Source organism: Oncorhynchus mykiss, chromosome 23, assembly GCF_057628025.1.
Source record: "Oncorhynchus mykiss isolate SJ-2025 chromosome 23, ASM5762802v1, whole genome shotgun sequence".
NCBI lineage: Eukaryota > Metazoa > Chordata > Actinopteri > Salmoniformes > Salmonidae > Oncorhynchus > Oncorhynchus mykiss.
Genome location: NC_143044.1, coordinates 8377519 through 8398277, shown reverse-complemented (window position 1 = coordinate 8398277; position 20759 = coordinate 8377519). Strand labels below are relative to the sequence as shown.

The window sequence follows — 20759 nt, the reverse complement described above, 5'->3', positions numbered from 1 at the left end:
GTGTTTCAGTCAATGCCACTCTGACATTGCTTGATCTAATATTTATATATTAATTCCTTTATTTTACTTTTAGATATTTGTGAATCGATACTACTGCACTGTTGGAGCTAAGAACACAAGCATTTCGATAGACCTGCAATAACATCTGCTAAATATGTGTATTTTATTTTATGAAACAAGCTGAATGGAGCTATTGACCATTCCCCACGTGTCAGTTTCTTGTCATTCTTGCTAGCAATCTGGCCATCCAGAATCACAAGCTAATTTCTCCATGGAAGCGCACACATCGTTTTCGTGACGTTGACAGACCATATAAATGCATTTACCAATGTCTACATTCGTTTTTGCCGCATTTATTCTATTAAAACATACTTTTAAATTATATTACATGAGATAAATATACAAATTAAATAACACTTTTTCCTTAAAGTACACTTTTTTGAGATGACTAATGTTATTGTCCCCACTACAACAAAATACTTAAATGCATGTCATTTTGTCCTTGAAACATGTAATTGAAAAATGTAGAATTCCATTCATTCCTATGGAGGACTGCTCCGAATGGGCAATACCAATATGGCCGAATGGTGGCTCGAAAGCCTCTCAATAGCACCGCGAAGTGGACGCGTCATAATACCCATACAATCTAGCGGTAAAATCCGGTAGTGGTTTCAATCGTTTTTCCCCCATTAATTTTACATCTGGGATTTTAGAACTACTTCATATAGTCTGTGTTTCGTGTAGGCTGGTGTGACGTTTTGATAGCCATGTAAATTCTCTCTTGGACAAGGTGAGTTTTCTCAATATATTCGCCGAAATGTACTCAACAAAATGCTAATTAGCAACAGATAACACCTAAAATACGACCAAAGATGCGTATAACTAAACCAAGAGTCCACAACCTGTCGTTTGAAATGGGAATATTAGGCAGAGGAGGATGACGAGGGCCAAGCACAAGCCACCGAGATCCTGTAGCCTAATATTTGCATATTTCCGTTGGGGAACGCCTACTCTGAAGTGCGCGTGTGCAATAATTCAATTCGCCTTTGCTCAACTAAACGCATTTTTTTTTTTACTTTGTCAAATGGTAAAGTCCACATAACTTCGTCCACTCTGTGCATAATAGATTCTAGTTTTGTGACCAGAACTGCATTGGGATCAAATGTTTCATCGATGAGTAAATTAGCAGAATGTTGGCCAAAATCCATCTCGTTTCTGCCGGCCACTTGGCTTCTTCTCGCTACCATATTTGGTAGTGAGTGGAAACCCCAGATGCTTCACATTTATACATCTGGTGAAATATCTGTCTCATTGTTCTATCAGTGCTACAACGGTAGTTGACAACAAATTCCTGCAGGAAGCTCCTCACGTCATCTCTAGCCGACGTCAGCTACCGTTTTATATATATATATAAAAAAAAATGTAACCTTTATTTAACTAGGCAAATCGGTTAAGAACAAATTCTTCTTTACAATGACGGCCTACCCCGGCCAAACCCTAAACCGGATGACGCTGGGCCAATTGTGCGCCGCCCTATGGGACTCCCAATCACAGCCGTTTGTGATACAACCTGGAATCGAACCAGGGTCTGTAGTGACTCCTCTAGCTCTGAGATGCAGTGCCTTAGACCACTGTGTCACTCGGGAGCATTCAACAGCGCGATCGGAGACCTTTGTGCTCTATCCATGAATTTACATCCCCTTTCTCTGTCTTAGCTAGCCACTGGCTACACTTTTTAGATAGGTAGTTTAGCAGAGCAGTATAAATATAAAACATTTGTTTGTTTTACTTAGACTAGATAATTGTTTTGTACTGTATGTCGTATTTGGTGGCTATTTCAGATATTATAGCGTTTTTCAAGGATGAGTATATGAGCATTAAAAGGGGAGAAGACCACTAGAAGTCTGGCCATGTGAAGTAGTGCAGCCATTGTGAGGGGCAATTTACCGGTTTGGTCAGGGCCAGCATGAGGGATAAAGTTTATCCCGTGTCAGTGAGTGTAGCTATTAAGTTAAGTTTTAGCATCTAGCAATACAATGTGTTCTATACCACTGTCAACATTCTACTTGGAAAGAGCCACTTGATCAATTATATCAGGGGTGTCAAACTCAAATACCCAGTGGGCCAAAATGTAAAACCTGAACAAAGTCACGGGCCAACATTGAACAATTAACCTTTTAATATGGACCCAAACAAGTTTTGCTTTAACATTGAATATGGAACAAGCATCGCTTATTACCATACAATATATAATTTAATAGTGGAGACATGCAAAATCGAATTTCAAATGAAAAAACATATCAATGGCATTCATTTATTAAATAAATAAAATGTAAATAAAAATTGTATGCCTCTTTTCTATTTGCAGCCTTCTGATTTAAATACCAAAATAAACTTTTTCCACTGGCTAATAATTTTACAAATAAAATGATAATAAATCAATCAACCATTCAAGCCCATGCCTTGTAGCAAGAAAAAGTGCATAAAGAAAACGTTAATTATTGCACACTGGTCTAATCTGATGTGCCCAAGCCAGATACCTGGCATCTCTTCTTGGATGCTAGTTCATCAATGTCTGGGCTCAAGCTCTGAGCTGAAGAAATCCTCAGTATCGAGCGAAGATGTTCATCAGTCAGACGTCTCCTGTGAGTTGTTTTGGTCATCTTCATCGAGGAGAAAAGTTGCTCGCATAGATAAGTGCTGCCGAACATGGAGAGCATCTGAGCAGCTTGGGTGCGGAGCTGAGGCATTGTGTCAGGGATGAACCGTGGAAACTGTGCGGCGCCCACAGCATCATACTTTGACTTCAGCGTGTCGTTGCACTGGAGTTCAATCAGCTCCATTTGGATGTTGGTTGGTGCATTTTCCACATCAACTGCGAAGGGATTACTAAGCAGTTCAAACTTGCATTTCTGGGCATCGAAGTCGGCCGGCTAAACTCAGCGGCGAGAACACTGAGTTTTTCAGCAAACTGTGCGCATGGGAACACGGCGGTAGAGATCTGCGCTTTTATGGATTGGCAGCAGGGAAAATGGCAAGGGTTTCCTTGCAGCATCTGATTCTCCCACAGGCACAGTTTAGTTTTGAAGGCCCTCACTGCAGCGTACATGTCTGTGATGATGCGCCCCCGCCCCTGAAGCTGCAGGTTCAGCGCATCGAGATGGCTCGAGATGTCACAGAGAAAGGCCAGCTCACACAGGAACTTTTGCTCCCGGAGCTCTGCTGTATTCTTCCCTTTGGTTTCCAGGAATTGACATATTTCCTCACGCAGCTCGAAACATCTGTTCAGTACTTTTCCTCTGCTTAGCCATCTCACCTCTGTGTGATACGGCACGTCTGCGTATTCCGAACCACACTCCTCCAGAAAAGATTTAAACTGGCGGTGATTTAGACCTTTGGCTCTTATAAAGTTAACTACCTGTGTTACTGTGGTCATAACATGTTCCATCTTTAGGGCTTTGGCACACAGTGCTTCCTGATGTATGATGCAGTGGTAAACAGTTAGCTCAGTTCTCTTCCCGCATCTTCTCCCGAACCATGCCCACCAGTCCACTCTTTTTACCGCACATCGCTGGCACACCATCTGTCGTTAATCCAACGAGTTTATCCCACGGCAGCTTTATTTCAGTTACACATTTGGAAACCTCCTCAAAGATTTCCTTTCCTGTGGTTGTGCCGTGCATTGATTTGAATCCTAATAGCTCCTCCGTAACACACAGATTTGAGTCCACTCCACGGATGAAGACTGACAGCTGAGCAGTATCAGATGCGTCGCAGCTCTCATCCACAGCGAGGGAGAACGCAACAAAATCTTTTCCCTTTTCCATCAGCTGGTCATACAGATTGATGGCAAGATCACATGTGCGATCAGCTACTGTGTTCCTGCTCAGGCTCACGTTTGAAAATGCTTGTTTTTTCTCTGGGCATACGAGGTCACAAACCTTCATCATGCACTTTTTCATGAACTCTCCCTCATTAAAGGGCCGGGCTGATTTTGCGATCTCTGCTGCCACTATATAACTAGCCTTTACAGCAGCCTCGCTTTGTGATGTGGCTTTTTTAAACATATTCTGTTGTGAAACCAAACTTCTTTTCATCTCCTCTACTTTCTGGCTCCTTTGAGTCATGTCCAGGTCCTTGTATTTGTCATGGTGTTTCGTTTCATAGTGTCGTCTAATGTTGTACTCCTTACTTACAGCCACGTTGACTCCACAAACAAGACAAACAGGTTTGTCTTTTACATATGTAAACAGATATTCTGCCTCCCACTTGTCCAGAAAGCTCCTGTTTTCTGCCTTTCTTTTCGCCATTTTTGGGAAGGGTTAGCTCGACAGTTGTAGCGTCTATGTTGCTATGACTACTGTCACAGAGGAGAGAGCGTTTCTGGGTCCTGTCCTGATTGGCGCGCGAAAACAGCAGAGCATTATGGGATTCGTAGTATTAGTGGTGAATGCGCTGTATAATACCGGCGGGCCAGCTCTAGTAGTAATTTGGTATTGTCTCGCGCGCCAAATATAATTACCCCGCGGGCCAAATTTGGCCCACGGGCCAGAGTTTGACACCCATGAATTATATCATCATTAACCAGATTACCCCGGATACTAGACTTCTATGAGCGATAACTCAGTTCTAGAAGGTTGTCATTGATGCAAATTAATCTACTGATAGCTACTTTGTTGGGGGAAAATGTACTTTCTATGCCTGTGATATGTGGCTGTCCCATCTAGCTATCTTAAAATTAATGCACTAACTGTTAGTCACTAAATGACTGAAATGTAAATGTAATGACCAGAGTCATGCATTCACACAGTCTTGATTTATAGGATCCTTTCCACTATAGAATTGTCAAGTGGTAATACCCCAAGTTATCAATTAAACGTTTATGGAAAAACTGCACTTAAATATTCTACAGCTGTAATGTCATCAATCAAATCAAACTTGATTTAAATGGCACATTTCTTACAACGACTGCATTTCAAAGTGTTCAGTCGTTGGATTGGGTGTTGTCTGTAAAGTGGGGCACAGACAACGAAGAGGGGGGCATCAAATGGCTACAGAGATGGATGTGCATGAGTCAGGGCTTTGGATCACGGAGTCTGGGATCCAGGGTGGCTTACCGGATGGTCTGGTGGGCACCACAGCAGTGGTGGGGATCAAGTGTCCCTATGGTGCAAAAGTGACCACACCATTGAAGAGGTAGTGAAGTCGAAGGATTTATATATTTCTATATCATGGAGGGAGGGTCTTACAGCCTCCATGAGGTCCAAAGGCAGCTCCACATCACTGGAAGGGACACCTGCCTCTTTGTTGTGTGGACCACCAAAGCCTCCATCACTATCCCCATCAGGGTAAAGACCTCTGGCAGACTCATATTGCCCCTCCTGTTAGTACCTGTTTTCAGGGAAGCTAATGGTCCAAAAATATTCCACATAGTTCACATACTAAGTACTAAGTACTAAGTACTTTGTTGAAGCACCTTTGGCAGTGATTACAGCCTCGATTCTTCTTGGGTATGATGCTACAAGCTTGGCACACCTGCATTTAGGGAGTTTCTCCCATTCTTCTCTGCAGATCCTCTCATGCTCTGTCAGGTTGGATGGGGAGCGTCGCTGCACAGCTATTCAAAATGATTTAACAAACACTTTTTTGGTTACTACATGATTCCATATGTGTTATTTCTTAGTTTTGATGTCTTCACTAGTATTCTACAATTTAGAAAATAGTACAAATAAAGAAAAACTCTTGAATGAGTAAGTGTGTCCAAACTTTTGACTGGTACTGTATATAATGTGTGTTTATATATGTGTGTGTGTAATGGGATGTATAAACATTATGGACAGTATGTGGATAGAATATGTAGTATATCTGAAGAATGCGCAGGATAGAATAGCATATGTACAGTAGTAGTTGAATAGAATGACCTTGACTAGAATACAGTATATACAGTTGAAGTTGGAAGTTTACAAACACTTAGGTTGGAGTCATTAAAACTCGTTTTTCAACCACTCCACGAATTTCTTGTTAACAAACTATCTCATTGTAGAGTTAGTTAGGACATCTACTTTGTGCATGACACAAGTAATTGTTCCAACAATTGTTTACAGACAGATTATTTCACTTATAATTTACTGCATCACAATTCCAGTGGGTCAGAAGTTCACATACACTAAGTTGACTGTGCTTTTAAACAGCTTGGAAAATTCCTGAAAATGATGTCATGGCTTTAAAAGCTTCTGAAAGGCTAATTGACATTATTGAGTAAATTGGAGGTGTACCTGTGGATGTATTTCAAGGCCTACCTCCAAACTAAGTTCCTCTTTGCTTGACATCATGGGTAAAATCCAAAGAAATCAGCCATGACCTCAGAAAATAAATTGTAGACCTCCACAAGTCTGATTCATCCTTGGGAGCAATTTCCAAATGCCTGAAGGTACCATGTACGCAACAATAGTACGCAACTATAAACATGGGATCACGCAGCCGTCATACCGCTCAGGAAGAAGACGCGTTCTGTCTTCTAGAGAAAAACGTACTTTGATGCGAAAAGTGCAAGTCAATCCCAGAGCAACAGCAAAGGACCTTGTGAAGATGCTGGAGGAAATAGGTACAAAATAATCTAGATCCACAGTAAAACAAGTCCTATATCGACATAACCTGAAAGGCCGTCAGCAAGGAAGAAGCCACTGCTCCAAAACCACCATAAAAAGCCAGACTAAGGTCTTCAAATGCGCATTTTTGTACTTTTGTACTTTTTGGCCATAATGACCATCGTTATGTTTGGAGGAAAAAGGGGGAGGCGTGCAAGCCGAAGAACACCATTCCAATCATGAAGCACGGGGGTGGCAGCATCATGTTATGGGGGTGCTTTGCTGCAGGAGGGACTGGTGCACATCACAAATCTTGAGGAAGGAAAATTATGTGGATATATTGAAGCAACATCTCAAGGCATCAGTCAGGAAGTTAAGCTTGGTCGCATATGGGTCTTCCAAATGGACATTGACCCCAAGCATACTTCCAAAGTTGTGGCAAAATGGCTTAAGGACAACAAAGTCAAGGTATTGGAGTGGCCATCACGAAGCCCTGACCTCAATCCAATAGAACATTTGTAGGCAGAACTGAGAAAGCGTGTGCGAGCAAGGAGGCCTACAAACCTGACTCAGTTACACCAGCTCTGTAAGGAGGAATGGGCCAAAATTCATCCAACTTATTGTGGGAAGCTTGTGGAAGGCTACCCAAAACATTTGAACCAAGTTAAACAATTGAAAGGCAATGCTACCAAATACTAATTATGTAAACTTCTGACCCACTGGGAATGTGATGAAAGAAATAAAAGCTGAAATAAATCATTCTCTCTACTATTATTCTGACATTTCACATTCTTAAAATAAAATGGTGATCCTAACTGACCTAAGACAGGGAATTTTTACTAGGATTAAATGTCAGGAATTGTGAAAAACGGAGTTTAAATGTATTTGGCTAAGGTGTATGTAAACTTCTGACTTCAACTGTACAAATGAAATTGTAAAACAGTATGTAAACATTATTAAAGGGACCCGTGTTTCATTATTAAAGTGACCTGTGTTCCATGTCTTTTTACATAGGGCAGCAGCCTCTAAGGTCCATGGCTGATGGAGTGTCTTGGTTTTATGTTCAGAATAATAGACCAGGATGTGGCAGACCCTGGCCGTGACCCTCACCCCACTCTTAGAGGTTGTTTTAGGGAGAGTGGGATATGGAAAAACACATTTCCGATTCACACAAGCATATTAATACACTGGTACATGTGTGAAATTGGACAGATTTAAATACACACTAGCTAGTTGTAGTCCACACTACTATAAGCATTTCGCTGCACCCGCTTTAATATCTGCTAAACTGTGGACACAGAGATTCTAAACCTAGTACATACTGTAGTGTCTTTGCCAGTACCTAACTTCTCATTTCAAATGTAATTTCATCACCTGTGCTGTTAGTGGCGATATTCGACCTTTCTGAGCTCGAATGTCAGCGTCTGTGTCCTGAAAAGGTATACGCTATATAGCAATTATTAACGTCGTAATATCAGCATAGAGTGCTAGAGAATAGTTCCCATGCAGTTGCAGTGGGGGGGGATATTTGGTTGGTCAGGGCAGGGGGGTTGTGACTAGTTACCAATGTGCTTTTTGGTCTTAATTTAAGGTACATTTCTGGCATAAGGTTATCAGTGTGGTTTGGGTTATGTTTAAAATCACATTTTAAGAAGATACATTGTATAAACTAGTGGCGACCCTTTCATATGATTTCATCGATTTTTTTTCACAGTCTATGGATTGGCGCTATCTACATCGGATATACGTCATGTCTCCACAGCCACAATATCCGCAACAAGTTCGCTCGGATCTGGTGGTGTGAGGTTATATAGCTAGCTATATAGCTATCCCGCTAACGTGAGTTGTTTGAGTTTCCATATAACGTTAACCTAACATTTACCAATTAAACCACAAACTTGCAATAGTGAATACGTGCACCTTCATATATAGCAATATCAGAGATATGTACCCAGCTAGGATGGTAATCTAGCCAGCATTTCAACGTTCGCGTCCCCTTTGAAGAGTTCTTTCTGCTTACGTTAGCTTGCGAGCTAGCTAGCTTTCATAAAACATTTCGAAATGGGACGAGGAGGTGGTCGGAAGCGTGGAAAAGGCAATGGACCTCCTCCATTTGACATGGGACCAAGGCGGCCCCATCCATTTGACATGGGCCCAGGACCAGGTTGGTGTGGGCCGCCTGGACCTTTTGGTCCTTTTCACGGTGGCCCCGGTCCACATCCTAACTTTATGGGAGATCCAATGATGCAAGGCCCCATGCCCCCAGATTATCACGGATATGGGCCAGGCTATGGGCCAATGGGTCCAGGTGGCCCCATGGATGGATACGGGCCAAGAGGCCCCATGGATGGGTATGGGCCAATGGGTCCAGGTGGACCTATGGATGGATGTTTTGATGGGCCACCGATGGATGGGCCAGGATTCGGGTATGGTCCAGGTATGCCCGGACCATATGATCCAATGATGGGCAATGTACCAGGACCAATGCCCCCCCCAGTCATGGCCCCGCCAGTTATGCCCCCCCCAGGTATTCCACCCCCTGGTATTCCTCCCCCAGGTATGCCGCCCATGGTCCCACCTCTGGTGGACAACTCTGGCTTTCCTCCACCCTGGCAAAGCGAGGTAATGTTAGCTAGACAACTTGTAGTGCTTTCTGCATATGGCAAATTCTTAATGTTATACTTGTAAAAAAAACAATAAAAAAAAAAAAGTTTAAACTGTCTTGGTGTTATAATAACATGACATGGTTTGAATGTGCAATCTAGAACAATTAGTTTGTTCTTCATGATTAAAATATTAAAATAAAAAATCATCCCTAACATCAGGTCTGCCTCCTTTAGGTAAACCCTTATGCTGTTCCTCCGCCATCGTGGGTAAGTGCCACTGTGTCTGTTCTGTCTTGTCATCTCTATGATACACTGCTCAAAAAAATAAAGGGAACACAAAAATAACACCTCCTAGATCTGAATGAATTAAATATTCTTATTAAATACTTTTTTCTTTACATAGTTGAATGTGCTGACAACAAAATCACACACAAATTATCAATGGAAATCAAATTTATCAACCCATGGAAGTCTGGATTTGGAGTCACACTCAAAATTAAAGTGGAAAACCACACTACAGCCTGATCCAACTTTGATGTAATGTCCTTAAAACAAGTCAAAATGAGGCTCAATAGTGTGTGTGGCCTCCATGTGCCTGTATGACCTCCCTACAACGCCTGGGCATGCTCCTGATGAGGTGGCGGATGGTCTCCTGAGGGATCTCCTCCCAGACCTGGACTAAAGCATCCGCCAACTCCTGGACAGTCTGTGGTGCAACGTGGCGTTGGTAGATGGAGAGAGACATGATGTCCCAGATGTGCTCAATTAGGTTCAGGTCTGGGGAACGGGCGGGCCAGTCCATAGCATCAATGCCTTCCTCTTGCAGGAACTGCTGACACACTCCAGCCACATGAGGTCTAGCATTGTCTTGCATTAGGAGGAACCCAGGGCCAACCGCACCAGCATATGGTCTCACAAGGGGTCTGAGGATCTCATCTCGGTACCTAATGGCAGTCAGGCTACCTCTGGCGAGCACATGGAGGCCTGTGCGGCCCCCCAAAGAAATGCCAACCCACACCATGACTGATCCACTGCCAAACCGGTCATGCTGGAGGATGTTGCAGGCAGCAGAACGTTCTCCACGGCGTCTCCAGACTGTCACGTCTGTCACATGTGCTCAATGTGAACCTGCTTTCATCTGTGAAGAGCACAGGGCGCCAGTGGCGAATTTGCCAATCTTGGTGTTCTCTGGCAAATGTCAAACGTCCTGCACGGTGTTGGCTGTAAGCACAACCCCCACCTGTGGACGTCGGGCCCTCATACCACCCTCATGGAGTCTGTTTCTGACCGTTTGAGCAGACACATGCACATTTGTGGCCTGCTGGAGGTCATTTTGCAGGGCTCTGGCAGTGCTCCTCCTTGCACAAAGGCAGAGGTAGCGGTCCTGCTGCTGGGTTGTTGCCCTCCTACGGCCTTCTCCACGTCTCCTGATGTACTGGCCTGTCTCCTGGTAGCGCCTCCATGCTCTGGACACTACGCTGACAGACACAGCAAACCTTCTTGCCATAGCTCTCATTGATGTGCCATCCTGGATGAGCTGCACTACCTGAGCCACTTGTGTGGGTTGTAGACTCCGTCTCATGCTACCACTAGAGTGAAAGCACCACCAGCATTCAAAAGTGACCAAAACATCAGCCAGGAAGCATAGGAACTGAGAAGTGGTCTGTGGTTCTCACCTGCAGAACCACTCCTTTATTGGGGGTGTCTTGCTAATTGCCTATAATTTCCACCTGTTGTCTATTCCATTTGCACAACAGCATGTGAAATGTATTGTCAATCAGTGTTGCTTCCTAAGTGGACAGTTTGATTTCACAGAAGTGTGATTGACTTGGAGTTACATTGTGTTGTTTAAGTGTTCCCTTTATTTTTTTGAGCAGTGTACAATTTCAATAACAATTTGCTACTTACTTTCAACTTTTCACTGGCTCCTTTTCTCTTCCCGACAACAGCCCGTTCCGACAACAGCCCTCCTTCCGACTGAGACAACTGTAGTGCCTGATGTGTGGGGACTCTGCCGGGGCTCCGAGGTCCCTCAGCCTGATCCACCCCAGCCTGATGAACAGAAGACCAAAGTGTCCAAGAAGGACAAAAAATCATCAGGGAAGAAGAGCTACAATGACAAGTAATGGTCATTATGTCAACAAATTGGGTGTCATCATCACTGTGCGATTAGTGTTTGATTGCATACAGTAGTTGGATCTTCCATACGTTTCATTAGTTGTTCAGGAAGTTCTGTTTATACGCATATGTTTTTTTTCCTCTCAACACTTATAACTCATAGGCCTCCTCCACCTGGAAGATCCAAGGGGGTCATCTCGTTTATTGGGGTAAGTCCAAATGCTGAGAATCCTGCTTGAATGGAAGGTTCTACATCTCCACTAGTAAACATTGCATTCTCAAATTGTGCTCTCCTGTCCACAGCCAACTTATGGCTACATCGAAAGAGACGATCTCAAAAAATATTCCTTCACTTTTGATGCTTTTCTGGGAGTGCCCAAGAACATGATACCTGGAGTCAGGGTGCATTTTACAGCCTATAAGGAGAAGGTGGGTCACTTTAGAAACATTTAGCTAGATACTGTTAAAAGGAAAACATTCGGAGGAGTTTGAGCCATTGGTTTTCATTGTATTTGCCTTTTTTTACTTCCCTGTATTGTAAACCCAGGCAGGGGAGTGTGCCACCGATGTATCTGTACCTCCAGGGGGGACTGAGGAGATTGACTCCACCATTATTGAAGGTTTTGTCTGCAATGCTATCCCGGAGCAGCAGGTGAGAGAACTCTGTAGCACAAAGAAAAACTATATTAATTCTTGACTTTATGAACATTTTCATCACTGCCACAATGAGATGTTTTGATTATTGTAAGTATATTTGATTCTATGCTTGGCTTGTTATGACTAATACTTGGCATCTCGTTTAAAAATGTCCCAGTTGGTATTAACTGAATGTATGTGCCCCCACACAGCCTGGTGCAAAGCAGAAACCTGGCCAAATTGAGGCCAACATCGATGGCAAGACAAGAGCGCTGCTTTACTCAGAGAAGGACAGCACCATCACCCTGTTGCAAGGGGACCATGTGACGTTCAATTTGTTAACCGACATAGTTTCCCAAAACGTTAGAGCCACTAGTATTCGGCCAAAGACACCACAGACTTTTAAGATCACTGGAGAGAAGAGGGAGGTGGTAAGTCTGAGTGGCACACCTATATTCTTACACTTTAATTTTGTTAAAAAATGTGGACGTTAACTCTGGTCCTGGAGAGCTGCACGCCTCCATGTAGCGCAGTATGACTACACCCGAGTCAAATAATAATCTATTCAAGATCTTCAATTGAGACCACAATTATTTACATCAAGTGTGTTAGAGCTGGGCTGGAAGAAACTACTGCAAACAAAGTGGCCCAGTGGGACCAGAGTTGGCCATCCCTATTGTAGCTAGCTGTTGATATAGTTTTTGCTCTCTTAACCAGGGTGTGATAATGAGCGTAAAGGGTGGCTCTGGCACCATAATGGCAGCGAACCAGAACAACCTGCCCTTTGAGACCACAGAGAACATGAGTCTAACTGAGTTCGCTGTTATGGATGAGGTGGACTTCACAGTCGTCACAGTGAGCATACTGTTTCTTTCCCATCCACATAATTGTATGGCAAATTGAGTTTGTTGACACTGAATTAGGACCCGTTTGTACCTGGGAATGATGTTAGTACCCTGTAAATGTGAAGGTTTTGATCCTAAGTATAGCAATGTATAAATGATTTGTTGATTGACTGATACATGTCGTCATTGTTTTCATTAGATCAAAGGCAAGGAGAAGGCCATCAGAGTAAGGAAGCTGAAGTGCTTGGTGACACTGGAAGATACCATGGAGAAGAAGGTTGAAGACACTGCAGGAAAAGACAAGGTGGGGGGGCACAGTTCAGTGCAAAATCTGATAGGTGGTGGAAAATCTCCTGTCATTCAGAGTTGAGTACTTTCATCTGTGACATACCCAATCATGTCCTTATTACTGTCTCTCCAGTGGAAGCCAGTGGCCCCAGTGGAGATGGTGTTGCCCCAGAGGACTGTGGTGTTTGAGGACGTTAGCACTGTGCAGCATGCAGGAACGGTCATTAAGGCTGTCCCCAAGGTGTCCGACAAGAAGCAGGTACGGTGTATTACTAAGAGATTGAAAGTATAAATCAGACAGTTTTATTATGTGTTCTTGTTGGAGAACGTTTGGGTTGTCAAATCATAGATTTTAGAATATGTTATCTCCTTTTCCTTCCAGGAGCAGGGCCTTTTGGAGGTGTGGGTGGGTGGCACACAGAAACCGTTATCGTTTGAAGCCGCTGACGTTCTGACTGACGCCACCATGTTCGACGGAGACAAGGTTCACTTTAACATCTCCACCAACCGTGAGACCAAGGAGGAGCGTGCCGTCAACGTGGAGATTCTCTCCGAGACGTTTGAAGAGTCAACAGAGCAACGCAGAACTGTAAGATCATGTTTAGCATGTGGTACATTATGTCTTTAAGTCTGAGGCTGGCTAGGTTTTTCCACACTAAAGAAGGATGGGATGGTTTATGTAATGCCTTAATGGATTTGCACAGTATGTCTAAGTGAAGTGTTTTCCCTTCTAGGGTGTGGTGGTGCAAGCTGGGGAGCTTTCTGGGACCATTAAGTGCCATCAGAGCCCCCAGCTGCTCTTCTTCCATCTGACTGAGGTCATGGAGGAGACGAAACTGGACATCTCAGAGAAGGTGGAGTTTAGTGTCATTCCGGTAAGTTTCCCTGGAGCTGTGATCCGATTGGCATGGGGAAATTAATATCTATTGGTATACTGTACATGCAAGTAGCTATTTAGATAAATTTAGTTATTTTGACCAGTTTCCAACTTGAGGATCATGCGGTTACATTTCCATATAACCCACACTGCTGCTGTCACATGGATCGATTTAAATACTGTCCTCCACTGAGTCTGGTTGACATGATGATTATTTCCAAAAGAAAGAGCAACGTTAAAGGCCCAGTAACAGTCACAATTATTTTATCCTGTGTTTTGTATCATACTTGTACAACAGCTGATGAAACTAGCACTGTAAAAGTATGACAGAATGTGATCCGTTTTATTTCCCTATACTTGCTGGTTGAAAATACAATCACCACAGGACCTTCTAATCAGCAGGTTTTGCAACGTTGGCAATCTAAGCAAATAGACGATTATCAAAGCAAGTTCAAAACCTCTCTGCAAATAACAGTTAGTTTTCAGGTTACATATCCCTCCCTTTAAGCCCCTCCACTCTGGTGGATTGTGATTCCCGCGCCACAATCCTAACTGGTTAATGCAGCGCTTTGGTGTCCTTTCCCACTCCCCTCAAGGTTTTCAAAAACCTTGTTTGAGAATGAGTTTTTAGCTAAAAAGCTATTTTTGTTGCTTTTTTACAATTTTTAACGGAAAACTGTTACAAACTGTTACTTAGCTAATTGTTACCCAGAATTGATTTTGAGATAAAAACATCTGCGCTGGGCATTTGAACGCTTTCCATTTTCTCTTAGCTTGAAACAGCTGAAGGAGGTAACCAAGCGATCAGGATCAAACGCTTTATCGACAGTGTCTTCACCCGTGTGCCCAAGCTTGTGGGCGTGGCAACAAAAGAAAAGGTTGGTTTATGATTGACCAAAGTCACAGGCTTTTGGTCCATGATGTTTAGTGCTGGGGGATGTCATATTGACCTATGGGATAGACATGTTGCTGTATATGTTGTATTAAATTGCCTATTGTCTTACAGAAGAAGATGACCATCAAACTGATGAGAGACTCAAAACTGCTCATCAAGGGCGCAGGTGTCAAAGTAGAGCACAAAGATGATGATCTTACGTGAGTTTGATTGTGATTAGTAGTAGTATTGGTTCCAACATGAAGTCAAGGTAAAGTATCATTGTGTGACGATTTTGGATGCCATTTGTTAGCTCAAGCCACAGGTACCCTGAAATCTAAACGTTTAACAGATGTGCTCGAAGTCATTTCCCTCATTATTTTGTGCCCCAGCAACGACAAACCTGCCTTGGAGTCGGACAAGATGAAAGCTGTCGTAAAAACTCTGCGGTCAAAAACTGCTGGCTCTGGATCTGGTGGCAAGGACTCGGACAGCAGCCGGCGGCGATACGGGCGCAGAAGCCGAAGCCGGAGCCCCAGCCTAGACCAGTTTGGCCGGGTGAAGAAAAGGCGGAGCACCAGCAGGGAGCGCAAAGAGCAGGATGGTAGCAACAGGTACAGGAGCAGTCGCAGCAGGAGTCGGAGCAGGGAGAGGAGCAGCCGTGGGAGCAGGAGGCGAAGCCACAGTCTGGAGAGAAAAGATTCCAAGCACAGAAGCAGCAGCAAGGAGAGGACATCCTCGAAAAGGAGCCACAGCAAGGAGCGAGATGGAAGCAGTCAGAGGAGCTCCAAGAACGGTTCAAGCTCGGGAAGTAAACCTCCAGATAGAATGAACGATGAGCTAGAAAGAAAGAAGAGGGAACTAGATGAGCTCAATGAGTTGATATACCGCAAGAGAGCCATGGTCGCCATGGAGCAACATGGTGGAGTTCCCAATTTCCTGCCAGAAGGGAAGCCTATGGAGAAGACCTGCTTTGACTACAATCATGGAATGCCAGAGCTTCCTCCACAACCTAAACCACCCACTGACATCAAACCCAAGTCCATTCTGAAGAAGCGCCCAGACCATGTCACAGGGCCACTTTTCCCAATTCAGGTCAGTTGTTATTTCTAAACTTATTTTTCAGTTAGAAAATCATTTGTTCTTAGGAATTTCAAGAGCTGGTTATATTCCATGGGGTGCTGGTGCTTTACATAGTTTTCATATATCGATATAAGAAACCTATTACAGTCAATATTATTGTGATCAGCACGACATGAGACAATTTTGATTTGTATGACGTGGTGGGAAAATGTTTTGTTTCTTTGCAGACTGAACCCCCTAAAGCTCAACCTCTTGATCAAAGGCTTGTGGAACAGTACGGTTATGACGTTGAGACGCCCTATAAACCACACTCTGCCCAACCACCCTTCACCCAAACATCCAGTCAGAAGTCCTATTATGAAGGTTCACCTGCTGGACATCCTGCTCCTGACCTATCTGCAAAGTATGATCCATATGAGCAGACTTCTAGAGAGCACCCATCACAACCTTCTCCAGTTCGCCAAACACCTCTTGACCCTCATTCTTCAAAACGACCTCTTCCCAGCCGAGAGTCTCAGGAAAAGAACCCTAACTTGAACACCCAGCTCGCCCGTTTCCTCAACATCCTCAACAAAGGTGTGGATGCCGGTCTGCTGTCCACTGTGGTCAAGGAGTCTCGAGAGGAGATTGCTGGTATTCAGGAGGATAGTTCCCTCCCTCAAAAGTGTTATCGTGGGTCGCGTGAACGTGGGGATGAAGATCAGTACAAGGATGCCTACAGGGGAAGAGAGGAGGAGCCAGAGCGGCCGCACAGGGCCTTCGACATGGAGCGAGTGAAGACCTCTGAGGCTAAAGATGACCCCAGAGACGAAGACCGGCTGCTGCCTCACGAGAGAGCAATCCAGGACAGTGGTGGCTTTTCCGGGATTCTAGGAATGACGTCCCACACCCAGTTCCTGAGAGAACCTGAACGTGTGGAAGAAGAGGATGACTTCCTCTATGGGGGTAAAGCCCCAGCAGCAGCGGCTGAGGAGGAGCGCTATGAGAAACCTGGGCGCACAGACAGATCCAGGGATGACGGGAGGTCCAGCCCAGCCAGAGCCCCGGTGGAGGAGACCAAGAAGCAGGAGAGTCAGGACAAGACACAGCACTTTGACAAGATCAAGAGCCTGCTCCAGGCCATCGGCCTGAACCTAAACACCTCCGAGGTCACCAAGCTGGCAGACAGGACCCAGGAGCGCCTCTACGGGACAAAGTCATCCAAACACTCATCAGATTCCTCTGAGAGAGAGACAAAGCACTCATCTAGGCGGGGAGATCGGCATCGGCGACGCAACACCGACTCATCTGATTCCGAACGCCTCCGATCGGCCTCGCCCTCCAGGTCTTCCCAGCAGGAGGTGTACCTCAGCCCCCAAGACACCCCGGAATATGGAGGGTTCCTTGACCCGGAAGAGGAGGCTGCCTTGGAGAAGGCAAGGCAGATGCAGAGCCTCACCAAGAAAGTGAGCGTCTCGCCCCCCACCACCTCTCCCACCTCCTCCTCACATCCTGGCACATCCTATTCCACCACAAAGTGGAACTTCCCTGACAAGAGACAGCCCATTGCTCCTAAGGGTTGGCCTAGCAAGGGGTGTAGTACCAACTATCTCTCATCACTGCTGCCCGGTCCGTTAAGCCCCCCCCAAAATATTTCCCCTGTCCCATCCTTGACAAACACACCTTATGTTCCTGCTGGTCAACAAGCAGCTGGGGTGTATACTTATGCTTCGCCTGTGGGACAATCCCCTGGCCTACCCACGGCCTTGCCCACCGCTTATTATGGGCATCCTGGTGCCCCCATGATACCGTTTGCAAAGACTCAGCTCACACAACAAGTGAATATATTGAATCAGGTGACTGTATCGAATCCCACGATGGATGTCTTAAGTCAAATCCTCCAAGTCAACAGCCAGTCTAGATGCCTCAAGGTGATTGAAACAGTCAAAAGTGGGTCCGGTGCACAGCAGGATTCGCCAAGACATAATATCACCATACCTCTCCAGATCAACACACAAAGCCCCGATGCTGCAGCTGGTCAGCCCTCGCCTCCCCCTCTATCACCAGAAACTCCGGGTCCACCAGTGACGGAAGACGATATCAAGGCCAAACAGAAGAAAAGGGTATGTTTTATGTTTTTGTTCATTCCATTTGTAGAAATGAAAAAAAGTTGTACCCGTCTGATCATGTTAAGTTTGTGTATAATCTACAAGCCAGCAACCCACCTTCAGTCCTTGGTGTTGTTGACATTTGAATTGCATTATAGGCCATTTTTTAAAGCTGTTGGGGTATTTGTCTGAAATTGTAAATTCCTGATAGTGCATTTTGGAAAGGTTCAGTGCGTGTACACTTTTTGTATTCCCAATATTAAATTGCTTCTGTTAACTTAATGTTCTGGATTTAGTGCACACTGGCAAGTCAGTCCAAAGCTGCTGCATTCAGGAATTGACTGTATTTACAGTGTGTGTGTGTGTGTGTGTGTGTGTGTCGCTTTGTAGCTGGAGCAGTTTAACCTGCGGATGAGACAGAAGAATCAGCAAAGAATGAACGATACTCGTGACAGTAGGAAGAAGAACGCAACAGGTAACCCTTAGTGAGGTTGAAGTGTAGAGAGGTGTCCAGCCACACATTGGTTAAGATTAGGTCATACCAGAACTAGTCAAGAGCTATAGCCAACTTAATTGATACTGGGCACTAAACACACATTTAAAGTACAGGATGAGATGATACCATACTGTAGGTGTCAAGAACCAGCCATGGAGGGAACACAGATAGATTTGAGGCTTCATTTAGACAGGTTTAATGTAGGTTTTACTTCCCTATATTCCAGCCATAGTTAATCAGGTTTCAGTGATATCTTGGATAGCTTTAGCTATTAAATTTCCTAGATGTACATTTTCTGTTTTTATCCTTGTGTTAGGGCTAGGTTTTTAAGTGTTCCTATATATTTGCTTTGAAAGGCCTGGCCCTGTAACGATTTACCAGCTTAGCACTTGTCTTGAATTGTGTAATGCGAGTATGTTCTAGTAGGAAAATGAGTTCCCATACTTGGTTTACGCTCATAATGAAGTATTAATAAATATGTTTATTTGTTGTGCATGCAATTCAGATTTTTAAGCATGTGGTCTTCAAGACTCAAGTGCTTTTGCTCAGATAAACTAATACTAACAGAAACAATAGATAGGCATATACTCCCATGTTCCTTTACTCTGGACAGGAGTTACTCTAAAGACAGATATTAATGTTAGCTAGCTTTAACATGTAATGTTTTCTCCAACAGATAAAGGTAAGTATTTTAGCAGAGTTTGCGTCAACAGGTCTTAAGCTGTTGAATTGCATTAATGTTTATGTGTAGTACAGAAACAGGGATCTGGTAAGCTGTAGGAAGTCCGCAAAAGTGTTAGGACTTTTTGGCAATATTAGAATTACTATACGTTTCTTGATTAGGGGAGTGGGTGTTCCAATTTCTACTGCTAGGGCGAAACCTTTACTTGGGGGGACTTGTTAGTGTTGTTTTTACTCCAAAACAGGGATAAATATTGGGACTGCTGTCAATCTGACAACTAGCTAGGGCCTGAATAATGAGGGTGTGGTAGTGTTATGTTAAGAAGAGTAAGCTAGGTCAGACTGCAGATGGTGTCATTTGCTATTTAGCTTCAGTGTATAAGCTATCTTTAGTGTCAAATATTTCTCATACCTCAGTTCATTATGATAATAATTGTTTTTATAGTACTAGACTAGGTTAACTAACTACATAGTCTTGAGTGTCAGCTCGATCAGTTCTGAGCCAAAGATGGAAGATTAACAGCCAACCAGCAGCCTGCAGAGTCCCAAGAGCCGGAGCGTCAGTAACGTCAACCTCGCAGAGCCCCTGTGATGCTAACCCACACATGTACCCTGTGTTATTGTTGCGTTTTTACAGGGAAAGTTCCCAAAGTTACCTTTGCAAACACAGAGCCTAGGAACGTGTGGATCTGTGGCCACTCCCTTATATATTGGGCAGAGATGAGGGCCAAGTCGCCCGAGATTGGCATGCAGCTGGGCATGGACCCCAGCAGTGTGCGGGTGTGGTGGAAGGGCACACAGGGCATGACGTGGGCCCAGCTGCTGCCCCAGCTTGACCAGCTGAAGATCAAGTGGCCCAGCCCAGACGTGGTCATCCTGCACCTGGGTGGGAATGACCTGGGCACCCACAACCCTGAGGCCCTTCTGGCATCTGTGAAGAAGGACCTGACCTCCATGAGGAGCATTTTCCCACAATGCCTGTTGGTCTGGTCTGACATCTTGCCCCGGATATCCTGGAGGCACACAGAGGACAGCGACGCAGTGGACAATGTTAGGGCTGCCATCAACAGAAGAGTTCACACCATCATCGCTGAGCTAGGTGGCACTGCTCTGACCCATGACAACATCATGTGTGGCTCAGACGCAGGCCTGTACAGGCCAGATGGTGTTCATCTGTCCGGTAAAGGTATTGATACTTTCAACTTGAACTTGCAGGACTTTTTGGAGAAGTGGGAGACCGAGGCAAGCAATGGTCCTGAGATGAGTTAAGAAATGCCCAATGAATTTGTTTTTTTATTGAGGGTGGTTTTATTTTCATTTCTCTGTTGTCATAGTTACCTTACTGTGCTGGAGCGCTGGATACCAACCTACGGGTTGATTTTAGATGTAATGTTACTTCATTGCAAATAATACATTCTGTTATGGTAGTATCCACTTTGATTAAATGCTGTATGTAATCTTTTCTTTTTTTAAGTTTTAGCATACTGATGATTAGCATGTTGTTTATTCATAAAATGCTAGACTTTTACTTATTGTATGAATTTTGTTGGACAGAAACAAATAAACTAGATAATTGGAAAA

At 44.2% G+C, this 20759-nt stretch overlaps 1 protein-coding gene across 1 annotated transcript; it reads left to right on the top strand.

Annotated features, from left to right (window-relative positions):
- Positions 1-635: 635 nt before the first annotated feature.
- On the top strand, positions 636-20759 carry LOC110502366 (uncharacterized). The gene is made up of 19 exons (XM_021580333.3): positions 636-790; positions 8302-9209; positions 9428-9460; positions 11143-11315; positions 11475-11520; positions 11615-11740; positions 11859-11963; positions 12160-12378; positions 12665-12802; positions 12992-13096; positions 13214-13339; positions 13463-13669; positions 13815-13955; positions 14731-14835; positions 14964-15052; positions 15224-15926; positions 16142-18016; positions 18392-18476; positions 19816-20759. Exons 2-19 carry the CDS (start codon positions 8649-8651, stop codon positions 20445-20447), a joined length of 5469 nt encoding a protein of 1822 aa, XP_021436008.3. The 5' UTR covers positions 636-790; positions 8302-8648; the 3' UTR covers positions 20448-20759.

Coding starts and splice junctions, on each gene's coding strand:
- LOC110502366 (XM_021580333.3), top strand. CDS start 8,649: ATGGGACGAGGAGGTGGTCGGAAGCGTGGAAAAGGCAATGGACCTCCT. Junction 13,956..14,730: donor TGGAGTTTAGTGTCATTCCG/GTAAGTTTCCCT, acceptor ATTTTCTCTTAG/CTTGAAACAGCTGAAGGAGG. Junction 15,053..15,223: donor CACAAAGATGATGATCTTAC/GTGAGTTTGATT, acceptor TTTGTGCCCCAG/CAACGACAAACCTGCCTTGG.